Below are 25,640 nucleotides of genomic sequence, written 5' to 3'. Positions count from 1 at the left end.
CAAATGGCAGGACCCGAGTTCGAATCGTGGTACTTGTAATCTCAAAAACAATCATTTACGAATAATTAAATACAAGAACTATTTTCAAGACCACTGATGATGGGTATTTGGCAATACTCGAAAAAGCTGTATGGTCAGCCAAAAATTCAATTAATTAAAATAATATAAAAAATAAAATTTTTGTTGTTGTAGTTCACTACTGTTCAGAAAAACCTCCTTAAAAATTTTTATATAATATGTAAAAATAAAAAAGTTCTACATAAAAACTCTTTGTATAATTAAATTTAATATTTATGATTTAATTGAATACAATAATTAATATTAATTAAACTAATTCATAAATCAAAAATTAATTTGAAATCATAACTTTACTATATCTTTTATATAAATGATTTTTTTTTTAGTATGATTCCATTTCAAACTTTTTGTTCAGAAATCAGTTATTATTATCAGTTATTACTCTGACAGTTCCATTTAAGAATATGTCGAATCCACTGCCATCATTAATTTTTCAATTTAATTTCTCTTACTACATTGTATCCAAAAAAAAATCTGTGTATATTAAAATTTCTATATCCCAGATCAATTTAAGTGGTCTGTAATATATCCATGATATTGTCTTTCCCTAAACGCTATCAGATATCAAGTTACATTAATTAAAAAGTATTTCAATTTAAGTAAGATTTAAGGAAACTTTTTTTACGGATTATATGGTATCCGCCTATTTGTCCATTGTGTTTGCTTGGTATTTTTCCCTTTACACATCTTCTGCTAATGGCTTAGTATTGAGAAGTTATTTAATATATGGTTACCTTATTCCAGAGTTATCTGCAGTACTTTAACTATTATATTTTATATCAATTTTTGAATTTCTGGAATATTTGAATTTCTGGAATATTTTGGGAAAGGAGTTTTCAAAAAATTTAGCCTAGTAAAACGGTAAAACGTCCTATACTATTAACATTTGTATTAAAAACATATTTGTTTTACTAATCATGAGATATAAATCATATTTTTCTCTGAGTTTTTTAGAGAAGGAAACTGCAGTACCGAAGAGCCTATTGAATTTTGACAAAAGATTAAAGTATATGAAAGGTTTGTGCGTGTTTCGTGACACACAAAGTATGAGAAAGTTCAATATTAGAAAGACATGTTTAAAATGATTCAAAGGAGTCTATCAATCCTTTCCACCATTGTAATTAATAATGAAGCATAGTATTTCCAAAACACAACCACCACGAAATATAAATTGAAATATGAAAGCCATTAGAAGAACTATGTTAGAAAAAAATATGCTTTCAGAAAGAATAAAAAAGACAATGCTGACTTCTAACGCTGAATTAAGGAATATTGACAATAATTTAATCATCATACAAAGTCAAATGATGAATATTATCTAAAAATGCTACAAAGATTTTAGGCTACACTTTAATGAGTTCAACTGTAATATTTCGTGCTATAGGTATAAACACAAAACGGAAGCTTAGTAGGATCTATCATCCTTTGAATGACTAAGCACATAGGTTTGCGCTGCTTCTAAAAAGAAGAACATATTGGAGAACGGGATTTGTCGCTCTACTAAAGTTCAGACGCACATTATGACTGCCTCTAACATTGAGAACAAACGTCAATTTTAGGCCATATGTATACATGCCCACACCATCTTCATCTGCTACGTTCCGCGGATGTGGCTTACATTGTCTAGTTTAAGTCCGTCAGCTACTTATGCACTGTCTGACTTCGAGGAGACAGAAGATTGGAGGTTAGATGAAGAGCTAGATTGTTCGCCTGGTTAACCAATAATTGGCTACTTCAAACCCCTTTGTAAACTTTGAAACTAAATAAATAAATTCCTAGTGGATTGCATACCTGAAATGCAAACATTGCAACTTAAAGTAGTGCAATTATTCAATCGACCAATCAGTCAGTTGGCTCTATTAACAAATTATGATATATAAAAGTAAGCATTTCCCAATAATGCAATTTTCGTGATGCATTCCCAATGGGTATGAAACATTTCAAAAGAAAGAAGACAAAAACAATAATTCTGAATACCAAAACGAACAGAACAAAATCCAAAGAAACTAAAAAAAATAAATAAAACCAAACTACAATCTGCACATTTCAGTGCTTTTCCACACTCGACTATGAGTTAAACAATCCTATGGATGCATTACGAGCATGAAAGTAAGCCGAACACTCTTGGTAACTTTATAACAAATGGAAAGCAGAAGAAAATCTTTAAAGGACATCAGGGAGACTTCTCTATGTGTCTCCTTATGCTCTTTTGTATCGAAAGCATTTAACTGCTTCCATGGGTTCGCAGAAGTCTTCTTCATACACCAGCTGGTGTGTATGTGTGTGATCCAGTATAAATTGCGGCAACCAACCCAGAATTTAAATTTTTAATGATCGAACGATATGCCCCGCCAGGGAGTTCCTGCAAACTTTGAGTTGAAATAGTTAACAATTATAAGTTATGCCAAAGTGCAGTTGTTTATAGAGGCATATTGCTTTATACATATATACTCTGTATATTTATGTATTCGCATTTGCATTGCATAATATCTAGACTAAGTAAATGTTTCGCTGCTGGAGAAAAAATTTTGCGTTGCGAAAACTTTTGGAATTTGAATAAATATTCGAACTGCAAAAGAAATTCACAAAATTTTTACAAGTTATAGCATAGTAAACTGCATTGCAGATTTGAATCTTACGAAACATAAGACCATGTTGCTAAGTATCCGCTGAAATGCATTCCTTCGAATGATAGAGACGCACTGTTCACGTTTATGAGATAAATGACAAAAATGTGTGTTTATATTTTTTACTTAAACAGAGTAATAAATATATTGATAATATTGATAATACACATAAATTAATTAAGTTAAATATCAGCACTAAAATTGTAATAGACCATTATACTAGGTGGATTGATAAATACCAGGCTTAAGTAATTAAATGCATTTTTTTGGAAAATTTTATTTTATGCTTCAAAATAGTCCCCTTTTAGCTCAACATACCAAGTCCACCTATCTTTCAATATTTCGACTCTTTTTAAATAATACGATTTATCAAGTCCTCCAAAATATATCTCAGTTTCCCAATCCACTTCATCATTTGATTCAAATCTCTTTCCCTGGGTGTTACTCTGACCCAAATCTGAAAAATACGATGTATGAGAAAGCAATTCGTACTTTAATTCATTTAATTTGGCCATGGTTTTCATTGACGAGTGAACGGGTGCATTATCCTGCATTGACCAATTATTTTCCCATATATTTTCCCACTTTAATATTGTGAGCAACATAATAATGTGAGCAACATTACTGGTCTAATTTAGAGACACGGTAAAACTAATTAAAGTTTAAGTTCAACATTGAACCGTAATCATCGCTACCATACCATAAAAATAAGTGACACATTTCAATCAAATAGTTTATTAGTTAAAAGGGTTCGAATAGAAATAAAAAGACAACAACAAAAATTTTAGTTAATTTATTGAAATTTGACTAACCATACAACGCTGTTGCGAATATTACCAAGTGCTCATCAGCACTTGGTAATATTTCCTAAGTGGTCTTAGGAAATATTCGAATTTCTCTTTTAATTAATTTATAATCTGGATATTATTTGTTTAGACTGCAGGTGCCAGGCTTAGAACTTGTGTCTGTTTGACTAATCATATTTTTTCATAAGTAGATATGGCTGCATAAACCGTCAATGCTCAAGTTCCAAGTTTTTTGTCTAATTCTTATTTTTTAAATGACAATAACCAAAGCAGTTGCCGTGCCTTAAATTAGAAGGAACTTATAAACCACAGCTCTATTTGGAAACAAGTTCAACGAATTGAAAATTAATTTTTGAGGTTGCCTATTTTTAGTTCAAAGCTATTCTTTCTGCAGAGACATCTGTTACGTATATTTAAACTTAAACGCGTCACTTACAACAAAAAAATTTGCCATTAAAGGAATAGTTTATTATTCTTATGATTCAACACATCTGGTCTTATCTTATTTTATTCATGTTTTGATTTATGATTCATATTAATTACGAGTATCGGCATAATTTTTTTGAAGTGTTTTGAAAACTTCTTTAATTACAGTAGAACAAATTTATGAAAAACTTATCAATGTTGTGATACTAAAATACAGAGAGTTTTTTTAAAAGAGAATTGGAAATTAACTATATCGTGGATTTTCTCTTATCTACTCTTATCTCTCACTACATGTCATCAGTTGTTGGGACGCATTCGTCCACTCTCTGTCACTTTGTTTATTTATCTTGCTCGGAGTTTTTTTCAGCTTTTAATTCAGTTAGTTTGAGCTTATTGTATTATGTATACCTACATTGTCATATAACTGTTTAATATATATTATACTCTACAAATCACTTATCTTTTTAAGCAGAAAACGTCCCTGGTTTATATAATTTATTCTGATAAGAAAATTGAACAAAAGAAATGACAAAAGTTCATAAATAATACGGGCAATATTAAATTGATTAAAATTTATATTATTTAAAAAAAAAATTTACGTTCAAAAATGTTTCTAATTGGTATTGGGTTGCCATATTGCATCATTTCAATAGTGTCAGTTGGGGGACTTGCACTGCGACCTCAGATCCATTGTGCTCCCTTCATGGAGTTAGTGTATTTCGTAAAAGTCAACTTCTTCTTTAAATTATAGTATTAAATCTTTTCTTATAAATTGTAGTATTCATCCTAATTTACAGAGTTTTATTTTCTCATCCGATATTAGAAGCTCACCTAGGTATTTCTTTTATTTATAACTATGGTTCAATAGCAAAGAATATCAAACTGTGTTAACATTTCTGATAAGGTTTGACAATTCATCATGGATAGTTTAGCGCCGGCATCAACGGTTCTTATTTCAAAAGAAATAAGGATCTGTCGTTATGGTGAATAATGAGCGCTACCGTGTCATGTTGACTGATTTTTTGTCAGCAAAATCCAAAAATTAATCGATTAAATACCATCGTTGACGACATTTGGTTCCAACAAGATGTCGCAATTTGCAATTTCCCATACAGCATTTCTAATAATCGATTTATTGCGGAATAAATTTGGTAGCAATTTTCTTTCCAGAAGTAGTTCTGTTAATTGATTTTGGACCCTTTGTACGTAAGATTCAACTTCTCTCGATTACTTTTTATAGAGGTCTGTTAAGTCATTGATTTTTGCCGACAAATCAAAAACTTTTGAAGCATTTCAAGCCAATGCGTATGCCACCATTGACGCCAGTGATGGTATTCGAGTAGATTTATTGCAAGAAAATAGTTAAAACTGTGACTGATCGAATGAACCATGTAACTCGTAGCTGCGGTGGGCATATGCTAGAAATCATATTCAAAAAAAAAATGCCATGAAATTATCTACCAGATTATAATAACAAAAATTACATTCCAATAATATTTTTGTCTTCTATTATAATTTTGAGTTCTCATGCAGCTTAATGAAACATTCAAGAGTTTCATCATTTCAGAACAGTTAGAACCTTGTCTTCTCCAAGATTTACTACGAGTGTAATTTATGCTTCATGCAGCTTAATGAAACATCCAAGAGTTTCATCATTTCAGAACAGTTAGAACCTTGTCTTCTCCGAGATTTACTACGAGTGTAATTTATGCTCCATGCAGCTTAATGAAACATCTAAGAGTTTCATCATTTCAGAGCAGTTAGAACCTTGTCTTCTCTGAGATTTACTACGAATGTAATTTGTGCTCCGGTAGTTTTATTTTTGTGTATATCTTTCTAGTATTTCATTTGGCTTTTAGTTCATACTAACTGTATCTTTAGTATATGTAAGTACTAGTCATGCCTTTAGGTATATTGAATCTTGAACTCTATTCCAACATATCGTAAGGTCTTTCCAAATGGAGTGTTAAGAAGTAATCATTATTTGTGTGCTAACGATATAGTTATTTAAGTATTTATGTAATTAATTTGTCAGTTTCTCTTGTCTTTCATTTTAAAATACAAATGACATTAATTGGAAAGAATTAATCTGTGCGTTAAGATAATGCAAGACCATAAAAAATTTAGAATGTAACTATTCAAAATAACAACTGGAATAATCACAATTAGAGGAATATTCTTCTCAACCCAATAGCATTTGTTAAATTGCTGTTTAAGTGTTAATATTCATTTGTGTAATTGTTTGTGTAACTGCGTTTGTGTTATTGTGTGATTGTGTCATTTTATTTGTATCAATGAATATGCTTTATGTATGAAATTTATTTATTTGCCAATGCGCTAGCGTGCCTGGATATAATGCTTTGATATCTTTTATCCTGTCATGATAAAAAATCACTTGAGTGTGAATAAGTCCACGTATGCCTGAATTTGCATATAAGCTCAAAACAAACACATACACACATATACACACAAACACACGTGCTTAAAATCAATACAAGCAGAATAAAGTAAATATGAGAATATGAGCCTTAACGCTTATTTAATGCTATTAAAATGTTTTCAACATTTACAAGCACACTATTAAATATCTGTATGTGTATACATACATAATAGTATACATATATATATATATATATAGAAATCCGTATCTATGTTTAAATTTTATTTTGACTCTCGTTTATGCGAGTAATTCGAGCAGAAAATAATGACATATTTGCACGTTTTATTTATAAAAAATTGTGTTGGCAACTTTAACAGGCAGACATACAGATATTCAACGTACACACACGCATATATAGACAATTATAAGGATACGATGTCTCCAAAAAAAAAAAAACCTTAACATTGAAATAATAATATCATTTTAATTCAAACCATTTTTATTTTATTTATTTTCAATTAATGTTCTTTAATCCATATAAAAATTTTAATGTACCAAAAAGAAAAATAAAATAATAAAAATTTTAAATCTGTTTTAATGGATATTATATATATATTATTATTTACAAATCATACTACATGCACATACATATATGCACACATATACATGCACTTATATACATACATACATAAGGATATATATATATATATATATACATAGATATCAAAAAGAAAAATATTAAATAAATACTTTAAAAGGAAATTATGCGGTGAAAGTCCCAGTTCAGTTTCTAGAATTTTCTTTCAATGTATAATTTTATTAAACAAAAATTTCAAGATAATATGAATAATATATAATATAGCATGAGAGCTTGATAACATTATATAGTGCCAAAAGACATTCTTAGATATTATTTATATATTACTTAACTGCAGTTTGTTTATTGAAGAAAAATTATATTATATAAATAATTTTGAGATTATTCAAAGTTTAATATTTTTTATTATAATCTATATTTCGACTCGCCTTGAGAGTCATCATCAGGATCACGATCTAACATAAATTAATATTACTAAAACTATCCTTTTTATTCTATTGTCTATATTGCTATATTGCTCTTTAATATAGACGTTAGAATAAAGAGAATGACGTAGATATAGTTTTAGTTATATTAATTTATGTTAGATGGTGATCCTGATAATGACTCTCAAGGCGACTCTCAGTGTTTAGTAATAAAAATAGTTTTCAAATATTTGCTAGCTATATACTCATAACATAGATTAGATTAGATTATTCTGGCAGGCCATAAAGGCCACGCGTAGACCACTAAGGTCCATTGCGATACCAGATCAGAGTCTTGTTTTAGCGATTGTAAGCATCACTTAAGATGCGCGTTTCATTAGCAAAATTTATTAAGATTCCAACAGAAACCTCAGGTATGTACTCCAGTCCTGCAAAACTGAAAGCTCCCAAGTATTTTTGTCGAGTTCTCGAGAGAGCCGGGCAATTACACATCAGATGCTCTAGAGTACTCATAACATAAGCTGTCCTTTAAAATTTCATTACAACATCAAATATATTATTTCAATTTTTTTTTGCGATCCATCTCGGTGTCTAGTTGTTATAGGTTCCGTTATATAGATATTTTTGGGGTTTCCTTTTTTTTCTCTGTTCTACAGTATGAGTAGCAGCTACCGTTGTACTTTATAAAATCAAGTTTTTTCAACTTGTTTTAGGTCTACCTTAATATTCAATACCTTACGAACTTCTCTCTGGAGTCATTTCTACAATATGAGTGACCCACAGTAATCGCTGTGCTATATCAAAATGTATGATGTTTTTATGTATAAGTACTACAAAAATTTTACTATAAGTTCCATGTTTGCAGATTCATTCATCTGTGCTGAACTTCCGATAAGTTTGCCTGTGTTTTTTTCTTCTTTGTTTATACTACTCGTCTCTATATATATGGTATATATAAAACAACTTCTTCTTATTCTAGTGCTTGATGTCATTCACTACCTGCCAAGTTGCGTTAATTCAATTAGTAAAAATAGAAAGCTCTGACATTAAGGAGAATAATAATAATATTTTTTTAAGGTAAATTTTCGTCTTTCGATTAAATGGCTTGTACGAAAAGAATCCTGGACTAAGGAATATTTTTTTTTATTTGAACAATAACCTTTTTGTATATAAGAAAATGCAACAATAGGTTCCGTTGCTCCCGTCGAAGAGATTGAATAGATAGATTTCTTCCTTCCTGCGGCATTTTGAAAATAAATTTCGCAAAAATAAATACGAGGTAAATATTAACGAACTTTCACATCTAATAATGTGTATATTTACACATACAATATCAAAAGCGTTGGCAGGCAAGAACGCTACTTTAATTTTCCAAAATATTTTCATTAAATTATAAACGGTAAACATATTTTCTCCGCACACACGTATATTGTGTGTACAGCGGTTGAATTTGTTTAGCATAAGCTACTTAATAATTTTTTGCAGCGGTAATGCGCTACTTTGCTACTTAATTTCTCCCTAAAAGAAAGAAGAAGAATTTTCATAAGTGTGCGTTAAAAGTAAGTACGTGCCAGTAGATGCGTGTGTGTGTGTGTGTGAAATAAGATATCTATTCACACATAAATGTGGGTAACAAAAGCAGCTTATGCGATACCTGCGCATTTACACGAGCAAACATAAAACTTTTATCCTAAAATTTATAAACCACTAAACACTGTTGAGTTGGTGCGTGTGTGTGCGTGTGTGTGTACGTGTGTGTATGCTTGCTTGCGCGAATATGAAGGCAAGTATTTATGAGGGAACTTGGCTTCTTCCCTAAAATTTTAAGTAGGAAATTTAATTTAACTCAGCAATCCGTATTTATACTTAATTCAGACTAAATTCGTGTAAAACGTTTGCTTGCATTAGAATCCTTAGAAACGCTATTAAACGCGCTATCTTCCGGATTTTTTAACTAAAATGTGCTGTGGGTGAATATTGTTTTTATTTTTTTCTTCTTTTTTTTGCTTTTTTTTCGTTAAACGAAATTTTTAGCATAGCTTCAGGCGCAAACTAAAACGTTTTTCTTAATTTAAATATTGTAATTACATCTGCTGCGACACTGCGTAAAATGTCTGATGAGGTTTTATATGTACGAGTGTATAAATGTTAGCATAATTAAGAAATAATATATAGCATAAAAAGTAATTGCTTATAATTTAATATTTTTTATTGTATAGCATTTTCTTAAATCAAAAAAAAAATTTCTAGTAAATATTTAAGAAAATACAACAGTCTGAAGTTTCTAAGTTTATATTTCATTAAGGATAAAATGTTATAGAGAGTTTACCTCTACTACAGTTTAACAAATTCAAATAAGAATATATTAAATTAATTTATTTTATTATAAAAATTAACACCCGCGGCCTATGGCTATGCCCAGTATAAGAGGCTGCTCGAAATTATTGACGGCTTATTATCACTTATTATTATTGTGTACAGAACTATGTTTGTTAACACTTATATTTGTTAGCAGAGAACTAACGAGTCGCTTGTCATTGATGTCATTTTATATTTTTACTGGTTGATTTCTAAAACCGCTACTTTAAGTTGAATGAAAATTAGATAATGTGTCTTCTTACGATGAAGTTGTCGGATTAGGGCTGTCGTATCAAGAAATATATATTATTTATTTGCAATTACAGATAAGGTTTTTTTTTATTATAAGGATGTACATAACAATATTTGTTAACATAACAACTAGTTAAAAGAGAACTAGCGAATAGTTTGCCTTTAATGTATTCATATATTAATACTAAGAAATTTTTAAAATCACTACCTTAAGTTAAATGGCAATCAAGTCAGAATAGGACTGTTGTATTAAGAAAGCCTACTAGCTTCTTTCTTTATAAGCCACAGGTGATCCTTTAATTTTTTCCTAACTGTTAAGATATTATGCGCTCGGTGTATATGTACATTATGAAATTATTATAAGCCGCGAAAAAACAGTTCAAATAATTTAATTTTGAATGAAATTAAGAATAAATTAAAATAAATTAAATAATATGAAATAAAATATGAGAGATTAATAATCGAAAGTAAAATTAATCATATACTTTGCTTGCGTATTTTTGATTTGTTTATAAAAACAGATCTAATGACCTCTCTGCTCTATGAATATACATTATGATACAGTTTTTTATCAAAGCATTTGTGTTTTACTATAAATATAATATAGAACTAATGGAAATTATGAAGTTAAGTTTAATATAACTATATGTTATAATAATAAATTTTTGTTGCAATACTAAATACTAAGCTCTCAAAATTTGGTAATTAACAAAAATCAAATACACCTTAAGTATATCGATCTTATTTATATTCATAAGTACATTCATAAATCGATTCCATTCACCACTATACTCTAACTAATGCAAAATAAATTAATTAAAATTTTTGTTGTTATCATTTCATTTCTAATCGAACCCTTCCAACTTTTGAATACCTAGTTTCTCTTCGTCAAATGACGCGTCACATTCGACAAAAAAAATTGACATTAATAAATCAATATTATTAATGTTCAATTGTTATTAGATATCACTACCATAAAAACATATATAAGAAAGGACTTCTATAGGATTGAGAATAAGTAGTTTAATTACCCTTTTCCATGAAATGGGTAATAGCTTGAACATAGATATTCGAAAATGTACTGATAATTGAACACGATTGAATATGTGTAGTGTTATATTTAATTCACTCTGTTATAGAAATATTTTGCCTATCATTTTATATATCTTTCAAGAAATCTTTCTAATGAATGGTGGTTGGTAGAGAAATAGACAGAAAAATAAAATGTATAAAGCTGAAAACCTTGATGATTCTCAATGGATGCTTTCATTTTTTTTTTTTTTTTGTAATAAATTCATTTTTGTGAATTTGGCAAGAATTTTCAAGTAAACCTATTTCGCTTTAAAACCCAAACCTCTCTTGAGTCCTTTCTATAAAACATTATTAGTTATTAAAAGAATTACCTATAACTCTCTGCTCAAATATTCAAAGAATAAAAAACTATAAAGTTGAGTTCAAGCACAGCTGTTAATATATCAATTTAAGAAGAGAGAAAAAGAACCTAATGTCTTTATCAATATAAAAAATAAGAATTATTGTTGCAAATTTTATCTTAATGCATTTGTTGCAAGTATGAAGAAGCTTCATACAAAATCCTTTACTGCACATATAACAAATAAACGATTACTGACATTGCATTATGTGCAACATACAAAGCAGCCTTTTTATCCTTCAAAGGATACTTGGAAATATAGTCCCATTGTCTGTGGTGCTTTTCTCTTAGTTCTAGTAGAAAATATGGTTAGTTTATACTGTTGAAGTTTATACTTTTATATACATTTTTATGTACATTTTTTATACATTTTAACATTTATTTCTTATATTTTTTTTATTATATTTTATCATCTTCGTTTATTTTGTTGGTTGTATTTTAAAATAAGACAAGTGCTAAGCCGTTAAGAGTTTTATGCGAATAAATTGTAATATTATAGCGGGATTATTTAAACTACAAAATCTACAAAATCTTAAGGATTTTAATAATTTTAATTTGAAAAAGTTTAAAAGAGTTTTGAAGAGTTTCTTTCTTCATTTTTATACCTTCTTAAAGTTAATAACAAGAAACAACTTCTCATACCTGTTGTTAAGCTTTTCGATTATTATCCTTCCAATTGGACTTTCGAATTTAGTTTAACCATTTTTAATAATTTTAATGCAATTTCTTATTTAATTCTTTTCAATTTCTTTAACTTAATTTCAAGCGTACTGTATTTTGTGAGGGGAAACTATAATCTTACTTTATGTACAATTACGAAACGTTAAGTCCATGTTAAGTCCCATTTAACTTATTTTCATTTCCCTTCACTTTAAGAACTAACATAACATACTTCTTTTGTATATTAAATATAAAATAAATAACATTAAAATTGCTAGTTTGACTGTGGTTAAATGTAGTAAAATTTGAAACTTACTTATGTTACTAAAATGGTTTTAATCTCTCTGCTGTGCTGCGTCTGACTGCTAGTATTGGTTTGTGGTTTGGTTAAGACAGGCAGGCAATACCCAAAACTTTACATTTTACTTCTACACTAACTTGATGTTGCATGCACACATCATATACATTAAAAACACTCCATACAATCCGTATACCCCGTATAGCCCGTACACCCCGTACACTCCATACACCTCGCTTACCTCACAGACATACTCAACATAACAACGTTTAACAAATTTCTGAAGTATGCTAAATGGGATTACTCATACGCAGTGTTGGGCACATGTGAGGGCTTAAATGAATTATGGTTTTGTAATTAAAATAATTTGCGTACACTTTCCTTTAAATGATTTCATTTTCAGTTTTAAAGTTTAAATTAAAAAAAAATCAACTTAATTTAAAACGCATTTGAAAATAATTTGCAAATATTAATATATAATATCAAAGCTGTTGAAGTAGGCAGCAAAATGTATTAAAATACACAGAAAAAAAAATTGTGTCATAAAAGAATTATGCATAATTCACACTATAACAAAGCGATTACTTCGAAGTCAAACTGCATAAGAGTGTAATTTGTGCAATGAAAGATGAAGAGTGCTGTAAAGAGTACACTCACAGCGCCATTAGCAACAAACTGCCATACAAAAAAATTTACAATAATCGTAAAGTGAAACTCGTAAAAATGATATTATAATAAAAATCGCATTTAAAGCAGTTTAATGCAGCAATTTTTAATGTCACAAGATACAGGCACGAGCAGGCACATCACATTAAACACAGTACAATCATAAGTGCTGGTAAGTGATGTTGTATCATCCTGACCCCCAGAAACCCCAGAGAATAATGATAATGGCTCGTTGATGTTGAAGAGAATTTCGAACTATGCTTCGAACTACGAGTATATAGCATAATTATAGTTGAAAACAATATGAAAATATTAATAGTTAATTTAAGCATAAACGCAAAAGTCAATTGCATCCAAGATTTTTTTTTTTTGGCTTTTTGACTTTTTGATCATTTCACATTCATTGCACTTAATGAAATTAACAACCACAAATTGGAGGAGTTACTTGTGCGTTCGTGGTTGGACTTTTTAGTGAACTGGTAGTGTACTTCCCGGATGTGCCTTATTTTTATTGCACTCCAGTGTAATCAAAAAGATAATTGCTTATTTGTACAAGTGGTAATAAAATTTGATGAATATGAAGCATGAATGAATCATTTGAAGCAGGAAATCATTTGAGTGTAAATCGATTTAATGTCAATCATACGCACTGAGGCCACAAATTACACAACTTGACATTTTCTTTGTATTGTTATTTGCAAATAAAATCCGCATTAGACCCACTGAAATATGAAATAAAATAGGCAACAAAACGAAACGAAACAACGAGCCGAAGTCGAAAAGCCCAAAAAAGAAATTAAATGAACAAGTAATAAAGTAGCTGAAATATTATAATGAAAGGCATTAATTCAGATTTGTGTACAGATTAAGATTTGAAATAACTTATGTTAGTACATGAAATTTGTACATTTTAATGGACAGAATTGCTGAATTGCTTTAGTTGACAAATTATATGCATGAAGAAAATGAATACCCAAATAAATAAGCAAAATTTGTGAAAATAATCAAACAGTCAAATAGTTTTCTAAAAATACACAATAAATAGTTTACTAATACTATCTACTAACTGGTCTTTACACGTCAACGATGACGATAACATTGATTGGAATTACATGCTGATAGATATCAGACAGCAAGCAATATGTATTCGGACAGCAAGCAATACTCAGTAAAAATAAAACAATTCCGCATAATATAACTTTGAAGGCATTGAGAAAGCCAATACTGCGTCCCTCAATATGAAAATGATACATATAACAAGTGATGAACACAAGCACTCTTATTTCAAAAAAGTTACATGTCTTTAGATTAAAATTGTTATTCCTAGTACTAAATCCACAACTTAAATATATAAGTTTAAGTATTGACGAAAAATGTACACATGCATCTCTGTGCAATTTCATTTTTCTTATTCTTTTTTACTTCATATATATCCGTATACTTCTCTTAAGTCTCTTAAAATAAAGTGGCTTGGTAAGCCACAGTAGGATAAGCAATGTTAGTCAAATCGTCACATACTATATGATGGAATCTGAATTTCTTAAAATTCAGAATTTCTTAACTTTCAGATCCTGCAGCCAATTGAAAACGGTATTCTCCTATAAATCACAGACAAAAACTTCTCCTCTAATTTGAAGCTCTTTTCGTATGGCTTCAACAAGATTGATATGAGGGACACTATTTATATTTTGAGTTTTGACAAAACTGATTGTTATCAGGCGTCATCTGACGTTTCCACATATGAAAATTCGAGATTATTAAACATAACCTACCTTAGACTTTTTGTCAAAAGAGTATTATTTGTGTTATTTACAGAGATTTGTAAATTAAGTGTTCTCGAAAAAAAGGAATTAAAGTGAGAAAATTTACGTGCGATGATGTATTACGACTTTCTACTTGGATTACGAGCATCAAGACAAGAGTGCATCGATCAACTTGTTTCCACATTTGGCGTTGAAACTCCATTCTTTGACACTGTGAAGCACCGCCACTGGTACAATGACTTTAATTGTCGCTGTAGTTCGCTCACTGGCGGAATTCAAGAAATTCGTGAAGGTGCACCTTGCACACAAATGCTCAAGAAATACACTGATGGTGCTTTAAAAGACCTATACGAGTATAAGATTGTAATAGATGACGAATCATAGATATATGCGTATAAGCCGAAACGTAAACAGCAGTCAACAGTATGAGTGTATGAACCAAATCCAATAAAAGTTGTTCGCGCTCGAAGCACTTCGAAATAAATAGTCGCTTGTTTTTGTGGGAATACTGGTGTAAGACTTAGTATTATGGCTACAGTTTCATCGTAGATGTGTGTAATTTATATGCAGAAGATCTTAGTTTCAAATCAGTTTAATTCGAAATTCTTTATAATTGCATTTAAATGTTTTTAGAAGTCCATTATAATGACAACTAGATGTCTTTAGAAATTTCTTGTAATAACATCTCGATATCTTTAGAAGTTTCTTGTAATGACATGTCGATATCTTTAGAAGTTTCTTGTAATGACATCTCGATGTTTTTTAAAGTTTCTTATAAGTTTCTTAATGGCTACACTTTAATAAATTTCAGTGTCTGTGTATGTTGTTCTTAGTCAGAACGGTTGGGTAATATCGATACGTATACGTTGTCATTTTGCAAGCAAACGTCAGACGTTAGTTATTCTCTTATCAAATATTTCACACCAAACAATACTGTTTTGGTCAATATGACGAGGCACATAAAATGTCGTCATCATGACCAAATTTAACCGAAATTCCTCTCGAATTAATATTGAAAACAACAACAACTTTCAATTTGACCTAACCATGATTATGCGTGTAAGATGGCATTTATAATGGAACTTTTCCTCATGCATCACAAAACTCTAAATGAAAAGCTTGAACCGTTGAAAAAAAGCCATTGTCTTAATGTATATTAAGTTGGTTACTTCAAAACCCACTCTTACGTTCACGTTGAGACAATTATTTTTAAAATAACTGAGCGTAATTTAGCAATGTTTATCATCCTTGTATAGATTATTGGTAAATATACTGCCACTACTAGCAGATTCTAATACTTACATTGAATTCGAATATTACCATCTTTATAGCCATATTTCCAAATTTGTTTAATCAAATAATGTAATCAGATGAAGTTAACTGTTTTAAAATTAAAAATAATGTTAAAAAGATTTTTATCTTTATTTCTTTCTTTTTCTTTCCATCTTGCATAATCAACCATCGTATTACGGAACATCAAAGCTACCAGGTATTCTATCCTGCCTCAGTGGATAAGTAGCTCGATCTTAGTTTCACATTTAGTGCAACACTGCACCAACAAAATGTACAAGAAAGTTGAAAAATCCTTAAGAATTATGAGCAATTTTATCATATGCATTTCTATGTTATGCTCCTAAATGTATGCACTGAAAATTTCTAAAGCTCTTTTCGCCACTGCTAAAGTGTGCAGCACAAAAATGCAACTAAAGCGAAGACAGTGTGCGTATAATACTAAATACATATACATATATATATATTTATACTATATATCAATTGTTGACATATACAAAAATGTATATATACATGTGCTGTCATTGCAGTCTACATACACACACACACCTATGCACACATCTGACTGCAGTGGCATAAAAAAGTGCATTAAAATTATTCGAAAACTTTTAACACGTTCAACTTTTCCGCTTTCAACGCTTGGCTCGGGAAGTATCTGCAGACCATGAAGATTGCATATATACGTAATAAAATCTATATTATTATATATGTAATGTACTAAATGTGCATTAATTTTTTTTTTTTTGTGATTTTTCTTACAACTATTACTATGATTTTATTTTTGTGAATTTTTTCCTTTTTCGGTCTTCAATTTCTACAAAATTATAAGCAATGGCGTGCGCATTGCACATCCTTGAAGTGAAAATGGCTCTGCAAAGAAATGTGCCATTAAAATGGCATGTGAGCGGGTGTTTATGGGTGTAGAGTGTGTGTAGAGTGTGTGTGCATGTACATATTTGTTAAGTCTGCATTTTGGCCAAATGTGCACTTGAATAAGTGCACTAAAAGTTTGTTGAAAAAAATTGAAATCGCTAAGAACAAGGACGAAATGATGCAACTGGAAAGAAATGTGTTATACATAAATTTGATATATATTTAAGAAAATAAAAATTAAAAAGGTATTAAGACAAGGCAAAGAAAGCAAACAAAACTGTTAGAACAAAAACTTTCTAGTCAAAGAGTTTGCAATAAAGACCAAAAATTAAGTATATGTTGAGCATGCCGACAATGATAGTGAAAAGTGTTATCCTGTCAAAACGCACCTCAGGCAAAATATAAAAAGCAATAAATATGCACAAAAATGAAAAATTATTCACAAAAGCTTGTTTAACTAAATGAAATGTAGATTGCATTTGCAAACGTGTCTCAAACGTATCTCAGAAAATAAATAGTTTCGTCAAGTAATGTGAAATGAAATGTGCTGCTAAGAAATTAATTGGAATTTTCAGTTTATTTTTATAAACCACAAAGAGAATATTGGTCAATAAGATAATGAATAGAAGCAGCATAAACAATTTTAGAACCACTGCAAGTAAAAAGTGAAGGTAACATATCTACTAGTAATTACATGCAACGATATATGGCCAATCTATTTCAAATGCAGAACCTCTACCTTGATACACAGCAGAAAATCAAAGGAATCTAGGGTGATATTTGTCTTTACAGGACACTGGCATGTAGCTAGGCATGGTCTACTCTGTGATATCTCCTGTACTGTGCCAGAACTGGGCTTAGGTTTTTGTGGTTGAAAACTATGTCCACACGTCATTGGATTCTTTGAGGATTATTGTGACAAATTCATTTTAGTTGGATAGGCTCGTAGCTGTTAAAAATGTTATAATATCCTTTGGAGAGATTGTAATTATAAGAGTGACATTAAAAAAATAAACAGTATTAATTTGATTATCGTGTGTTTAATTTAATTGTACGTGCTGTATCTACCATTTTTTTATGTCTAAATTCATACATATAATTTAGATACTTTCTACAAACCAACAAATGTTTTTCAATAATTTGCAAACACATTTAGCGTGTATTTTCATATTATCAGTTTTTATGTCGAAATCTGTACATAATTACGATCCATAATGATATCATTAAGTTCGTATAACCATTATTACAACGCCGATTTAACCTATACACACTGTATGGTTTTAGGCTGCATTATTTTGAAATTATTATCGAATTGCAATGAAATTGTGCCATTTATGTTCTGATTTGTTAGTTCCCAGTTTTTCATATGTAATGATTATAGAATTAAATGCATCCTTTCAATTAATGTGTATTTGAAATAAAAGACGGAAAATGTCAGAGTTTACGCATATAAAAATTTAAATTCTCTTCAACAACACCCAAAATGGTTATTAAAATTAATAATTGCTTTTTATATACTATTTAATATGAAAAACCATTCAAAACTGTTTTGTATTACACTGCACTAGTCCACAAGAGCCAACCAGTTATATTAAATTATAAGTAATGTTAAGATATATATATATATATATATACAATATTTGCGATACAAATGTTTACAGATAATAGTACAAATTTTATACAGCACTCCACAGCGTAATCGCCTTGAAAACAAAACGTACTCATCCGTTCAATTATTTTACCAAATATAATAAAATAAAATTTTAATACGCCAAAAAGTATACAAAGAAAAACGTTGCAAAATATTAATAAAATTTTGTACCGCAAAATATTTAATTATTCCCCAACGCCTGTGTTAAACTTTAATTAGCAGCAAATTATAATTAAAAACATAATGAATTGCATAAATACGCAAGTGAATGCGTGTTTACTTTGGCTTGAACCTTGGCTAATTCGTATAATTTTACATATGAAGAGCACTGATTTTTGTGGCTTGCGTTGTCTTTCCCTAGAAGATATGAGTAGTCTATATGAATGTATATATGAGAACAGTGGAAAAAATGATTAAAAAATATATTGATAGATAATAAGAAAAGTATTTACTCACTACGTGTTTCAAATTGTAGAGTAGTTCCAGAGATAACTTAATCATATACCTTCTGCTCGAAAAGTATTCGGATTTTGTAAATAAAACACATAAATTTAAATTTTATTTCAAATTTATAAAGAGGTTTTTTCGAACAGTAGTGAAATACAACAACAAAAATTTATTTTCAAAATATGCTCCTTCTGAAGCGATACACAAATGCCAACGCTGAACCCAATCTTCCATACAGACCCGTGAAGGTATGGTTTTTAGTTCCTTTGGCGAATTCTCTTGAAAGAAAAGAACTTGAAGAAAAGAAACTCTAGAGCCTTTTGTAAAAATACTATTGAAACAACCATTATCTTACATTAAGAATATCGAATAGAAACTTGGGGGAAGGAAACTCTACAGCCTTTTGTACAAGTGCTACTGAAAAAAACATTATCTTACATTAGTAATAACATATAGAAATTTAAAGTAAGGACAATCTAGTGCCTTTTAGCAAACAATGAATGGCACTAAAGTCTCTAAGCAACATTGCTTTCTGCCACCTCCAATCCACAGCTATGTCTGTAGTCACTGAAATGAACCCATATCTTATCTATACGGTATATCTGATTAGGAGAAAATTTTGATATACTACAACTGCTGTCTTTGAAATTATCTCGTACTTTCTATGGTATTACTTAATGTTAAAAAGCTTATTTAAATATACTGGAAATGACGTTTTAGGCAACAGTAAGTAGATTTTGTCCAATTTGTCGGATTCACACTTCTAAGAAATATTCCAATGCTCGGACATCTGTCTTTTGTTAACAGATGAACACACTAACATCTGGATAACAGATATACCATACGATATTTCGTGACAAGCTTAATTGCTTTAAAAACTTAATTTTTAATTGATACTTGAAATTGAAATGGTAGCTCTTATGAAATTACTTTTATTTTTTAATCTAGTACTCTCTGCTCCAAAAAATTAGTTTTTCATGTCATAATTTTACTTGATAATATGAAACAGTAAAATTTTATGTGTATATCTATCAGTAACAAGAAAAACAATTGTGTGTTTTTTCCACAAATTTGGCAACGTTATCTAAAAACCACAAAATTTAAAGTATTTTTAGCAAACAATACAATAGTCTGTATATATGTGTTTTGGTTTATTAAACTTTTAAGGAAATAGATGGATCCCAGACGTGTAATTATTTCAATATAAACTCTTTTAGCATATTTGTGTATTAAGTAATTTCAATATTTACAGTACGGTGGAGGCTTTAATGACGAGGATATGGAGCAGTTTGCTAGCCACCATGTTGTAGATTACTTCAATTTGCCAGTTGTGGGAGGTACAACCGCTCTTCGCATGTGTCCCACACTGCAGTTGCAAGCGCAAGCACGATTCGAGGAGCAGGTGTGTGCTTGTCATGTATGGCTTAGACAACAAATGGATATTCCCGATGCTGCATTTATACCCTTCGAACCAGACAAGGATCGTCCAACTTCTTTCGTGCCATTTATGCTTTCATACAAGTATAAGATGCAGCGATCCCGCCGCGTGGATTTTCAAAAACGACTGGATGTCTTGGTAGACTATAGCTTTTGGGAAAATTTTCGGGAATTGAACAAGATGATTAAGTACAAGACTTATACCAACCATTTTATTACATCATCTGCCACATTTGGCATTTGCTACCTGTTTGGAAAGGCTCTTTCGAAGTTTTTCTAACGTTTCTCTATCACGTTGTACTAAGAAAGGAAAGAACCTGTAATTGTCATCATAAAAACTTCGTTATTGCTTCACGATGATGAAAGTTTTGCAGTTTTTTTCCATTTGCATGAAAGGTTTAAGTGGTTAATGCCATAGATGTCAGGTTGTATGAAAAGTTACTGAAAAATACTCGTATATGTGCTCAATTGAAAAATAACTATTTCTGTAAGACTCAGATAAACTATAACTAATAAAACTATATTTTGTTTCGGAAATTTTATTTTAAGAACCTGACTTTTGTTTAATTTAATCGACTTTTAACATATGATAATTATTATTATAACTTAAATAATTTAGTACTTTTAAATCGATGTTTAGATCAGATCGGAGTATTTGATTTAGCACTTTTAAGTCTATATTTAGATCATTCTACCTGATCTAAATCTGATTTTGTTCTTCTAAATCTATATTTAAATCAGTTAGAAGTACGTGACTAAGTACTTTTAAATCTGTTCTTAAATCAAGTCGAAGTTGGTGATTTAGTACTTTTAAATCTATAATTACATCAGCTAGAAGTACGTGATTTAATACTTCTAAATCTATATTTAGATCTGAAAGACGTACGTGATTTAGTACTTCTAAATCTATATTTAGATCAGGTAAAAGTACGTGATTTACCACTTTTAAATCTGTACTTATATCAGGTCAAAGTAAGCGATTAAGTATTTCTAAATTCATATTAAGAACAGTTAATGTTACGTGATTTGTTGCTTCTGAATCTTTATTTAGATCAGGTGAAAGTACGTGATTTAATACTCAATCTATATTTCGATTACATCCAAGTACGTGATTTAGTGCTTCTTAGATCAGGTAAATAATATTTAGATCAGGTAAAAGTACATGATTTAGTACTTCGAAGTCTATGCTTAGATCAAGTAAAGGACTTTTAAATCTATATTTAGATCATGTAGATGTAAATTTTTAAGTACTTCTACTAAATGTGATCTTGTTTTTCTAAATTCTTATCTAACTACTTTAATGGACCTCAATTTTTCCGTTTCCTTTTTCTGTTTTAATTTTATTATTTATTTATTTTCTTCATTATATATTTTATTTATTTTTTTCGTTTTTTTTTTGTTCAATTCCAAAACTTTGAATAAATATTTACAGAGGTTTGACTTATTTTTTTACTGTTAGCTGGCAATGCCGTGCATTTTTTCTGCAATTTTTATTATCATAAAATTTTCGAATTTTGATATTTGCAAGCAATTTTTTATCATCTGTATAGGGTTTTGTTTATTTTTGATGTCTTTAGTTAGCATTTTTAGGCAATTTTAGTATTTCTTGTATGTAATTACATTTCTTCATCTTAACTCGTCTATTTTCGACATGTACCATCACTTACTTTTATTTCCAGTTTTGTGAAATTGGTATAATATTCCTCTTTTTGAGCAATTTTCTAATTATTTTTCTAAAATTGTTCTAATTCCTCTTTTCTTGTTCAGTTCCGAAAAACGTTATCATTTATTTTCGGTACAGCCTCTATGAAATTTTTTTATTGGTGCCATTAGCTAGCACTTTTGGTTGTTTATAAACACCAAAAAATTTGTGAGATTATTTTTAGGTTTGTCTGTATTTAATTTTGCCTAAATCGTTTCATAAATATGTCAATAAATACATATATATATATATATATATATATATGTTAATTTTTAATATATGTTATTATATACTTTTTACTTTCCTTTTGTAATTTTTGTAATAGAACATATTGAACCATATTTATAACTTAATCTTTCAAATCAATGCATCTATCAACATAACTATACCTGATTAGCTAAGAAGATCTGTTGCTGACTTTCATTGTTAATATGTTTGGTTTTATTGTGAATTCTAATAGATAAATACTACCGCAGAAGTAGTACATTTGAAAGATTCTACATTTAATGTGTTTGTAAATAAAATAATTATCCTAAATCATTTAACTTAGGTTACTCGACGTTCTTGAAAGATAGAACTTCAAAAGAAATAAAAATCAAAAGAAATGAAGCAAAGTTTTTGAGTTCAGCAGTATACATTAATTATTGTATATACATTGATATATGTATATATTATTTTATTAAACGTTTTCTTGAACTGTTTTTCGTTTGCTTCTGTCATATATTAAAAATAAATTTAATACTTTTACGTTACATTGCACCTATAAGCATACAATGATTTTCATGATCTGTTTTCGTATAACAGCAAACGCCTAATTACAAGGAATGGCGTAAGTTGGATGTCACCATTCCTATAAGATATTAACATTCAATTAAAAGCCATACCTCAATAGCAACATTTAAATGTTTGCAAAATTTAATTAGACTTTAAAATCAACAAGAGCGAAATATGTTTGTTTAGTTAATTTATTTACATTATAAATGTCGAAAAATACATGTTTAAGTGTTGTTGTACATTAAGACTTGAGTTAATTAAAAATTATGGCCTCAGGTATACCCTTATTATGGCCTGAAATTTGTTCTTTTGTCTTATTGTAACATTTACAATTATCTGTTGCCATCATTACAAGCAAAAGCAAAGATAATTTCACAATAGCTCAAAATTAATATACTTCACCACACCGCAGCTTAAGCAAATGCTTTAAAATTTCATACGATAGTCTTACTTTCAGTTAATTAATATTATAGTGTTATCATAATATCACTGAAATGAAACCAAATGACTACATGCGACAGCAACTTTGTTGAATCATATCAACAATGAAGTGCAATTTAAGTTCCCCTTACTCAGTCGGATTCTCCGATTCACATTGAAACTGATATTTTACTACAACTATTGTGGACACATGAATTGGTCTGCCATGATGTCATGTGGCTTGATTGTCATTTTCAAATGAATTCAACAGAACAACGTTAACCCACACAAACAGATTTATGCATTAAGCAGCAAGACGTTAATCAAAGCCAATTGAATTTAATCTGCAATTCAAACCATTTGAAGAAAATTGCATTGCATACTTTTAGACTGATGTACAAATTGCGTTATTTGCGATTATGCATATGTGTACACATTAATATGCATGGCTATGTAGTTGATCAAAATGAGTGGATATATTATTTACAGTAAACACAACAGTAAGATATCGCCCTCCTCATTCAGTTCTTTACAAATATATGCAACGATTTTGGGTTATCAGTAATCGGATTAGAGCGAAAATCTTATTATGTAGGATTTAATTAAGCTTATATGAAAGAAAACATCATTCTGGTGAAGACATTTATGTGCTTGAAGAAATTCGCATTTCTTTAATTGCATATAAATATGTAAATATAAGCTATAAGAAAGATGCTATGATAAAATTATGATTATTTATAGTTTAATATTTAATGAAATTAGTTAACCATAGAAGTCAATTCATAAATAAATTTCTTAGTCTTCCCAATGTCCAATCGCATAATATCCACCATCAAAGTATTTTAGAAATATGTTTTTGACACTCGAGCACTTCAATAGTTTATTCATTAATATCAATTAACTTCATTTTTATACCAAAGCTTGCTGAACTATAAAGAAAAAGAAATACTTTCAACTATTTACATAATTTCCGTTTATGTAAATCATACATATATAAATCTTACAAAAATAATATTCCTTAACTTTATTTTCTTACTTCTCTAATTTAAAGTATCATACAAAAATAACATTTATATATACATTTATATATACATCCACACATTTATATATACATTGTGGGATGTTGGCACAGCGCACCGTCCATTAAGTGGCCTTACTGAGGTAAAGAATTAGCTGAAGTAGACCATGAAGCGATTTAGGTCCTTTTTCTTCAATTCTCGGATGTCGTTATTGAGTTAAAGTCAAAGTGGCTTTCGATCGCTTAATTACATCCCTTGTTATTGCAAGCAGCTCATTTGAAGTTTCCATTTCCAGTAATCAATGAGATTAACCAACTTAGGTTGCTACGCGAATAGCTAAGCACTTCTATAACTTCCTGGCCAACGGTTTCGGCATTATGAGTTTAGCCTATCTACAAGTGCTAATCCCTTTTCACCTGCAGTCATGTTGTAGCCTAATGATATTCTAGGCTCTGGGGCACTGAAGTTATGACTTCATCCTTGCTTTGTAAGTTCATCTGCCTTTTCGCTTTGCTCAATACTAATACATTGTGACCGAAAAGTTTTCGGAGGTTCTCATTTAAAATTCGCGCGCTGTATATTTTTCGATATTTTAAGTTTATGCCGGTAGTTTGGCAGCAGGGGTCTTAATTACTATGCCAAAAATCAAGATGTCTGATGATCTGCGTCAGACAGGTTCGTTTACGGCAGCTGTTGAAACCAGTTCCCCTCAGTAGTGCGTTGCGAAAAAACAATGGAAAAAAATATTGAACAAAGAGTTTGCATCAAATTTTGTTTTTCGAACGAAATTTCGTGTGCAGAATCGTTGCGAATGCTACAAAAGGCTTATGGGTAATCAGTTTTATCGAAAACTCAAGTTTATGAGTGGTACAAAGCCTTTCAGGACGGTCGTACGACCGTCGAAGACATGCCGCGTTCTGGACGACCTTCGGCCTCTACCACCGACGAAAACATTGAAAAGGCAAAGGAAATCGTGTTCCAAAATCCTCATGTGAGTGTTAGAGAGATAGCACGAGAGCTAGGCATCGGTCGTGAGAGCTATCCGCCGTAAACGGCCTCAATTGTGGAAGGATAATTCATGGATTTTTCATGACGATAATGCTCCCTCGCACCGAGCCAACATTATCAACGATTTTAAGGCCAAACATTCAATAAATACCATCAAACAGCCACCGTATTCACCTGATCTTGCACCGTGTGACTTTTTCCTGTTTCCCAAACTCAAATTACCACTCAGAGGAACGCGTTTTGAATCCAT

General features: G+C 30.0%; 2 protein-coding genes across 7 annotated transcripts in view; both read left to right on the top strand.

The window, feature by feature from the left end:
- LOC119688977 (sodium/potassium/calcium exchanger Nckx30C) overlaps positions 1-25,640 on the top strand; it is a 299,166-nt gene that overhangs the window by 125,891 nt on the left and 147,635 nt on the right. The gene's annotated exons all lie outside the window — the stretch shown is intronic.
- LOC119688983 lies at positions 20,050-20,998 on the top strand. Its single transcript, XM_038103696.1, has 2 exons — positions 20,050-20,219; positions 20,283-20,998. The coding sequence occupies exons 1-2, from the start codon at positions 20,205-20,207 to the stop codon at positions 20,745-20,747; spliced, it is 480 nt and encodes a 159-aa protein (XP_037959624.1). The 5' UTR covers positions 20,050-20,204; the 3' UTR covers positions 20,748-20,998.

This window comes from Teleopsis dalmanni, chromosome X (genome assembly GCF_002237135.1).
Source record: "Teleopsis dalmanni isolate 2A chromosome X, ASM223713v2, whole genome shotgun sequence".
NCBI lineage: Eukaryota > Metazoa > Arthropoda > Insecta > Diptera > Diopsidae > Teleopsis > Teleopsis dalmanni.
Note: the sequence above shows the minus strand (reverse complement) of the source record. Positions and strands in the feature narration are given on the sequence as shown.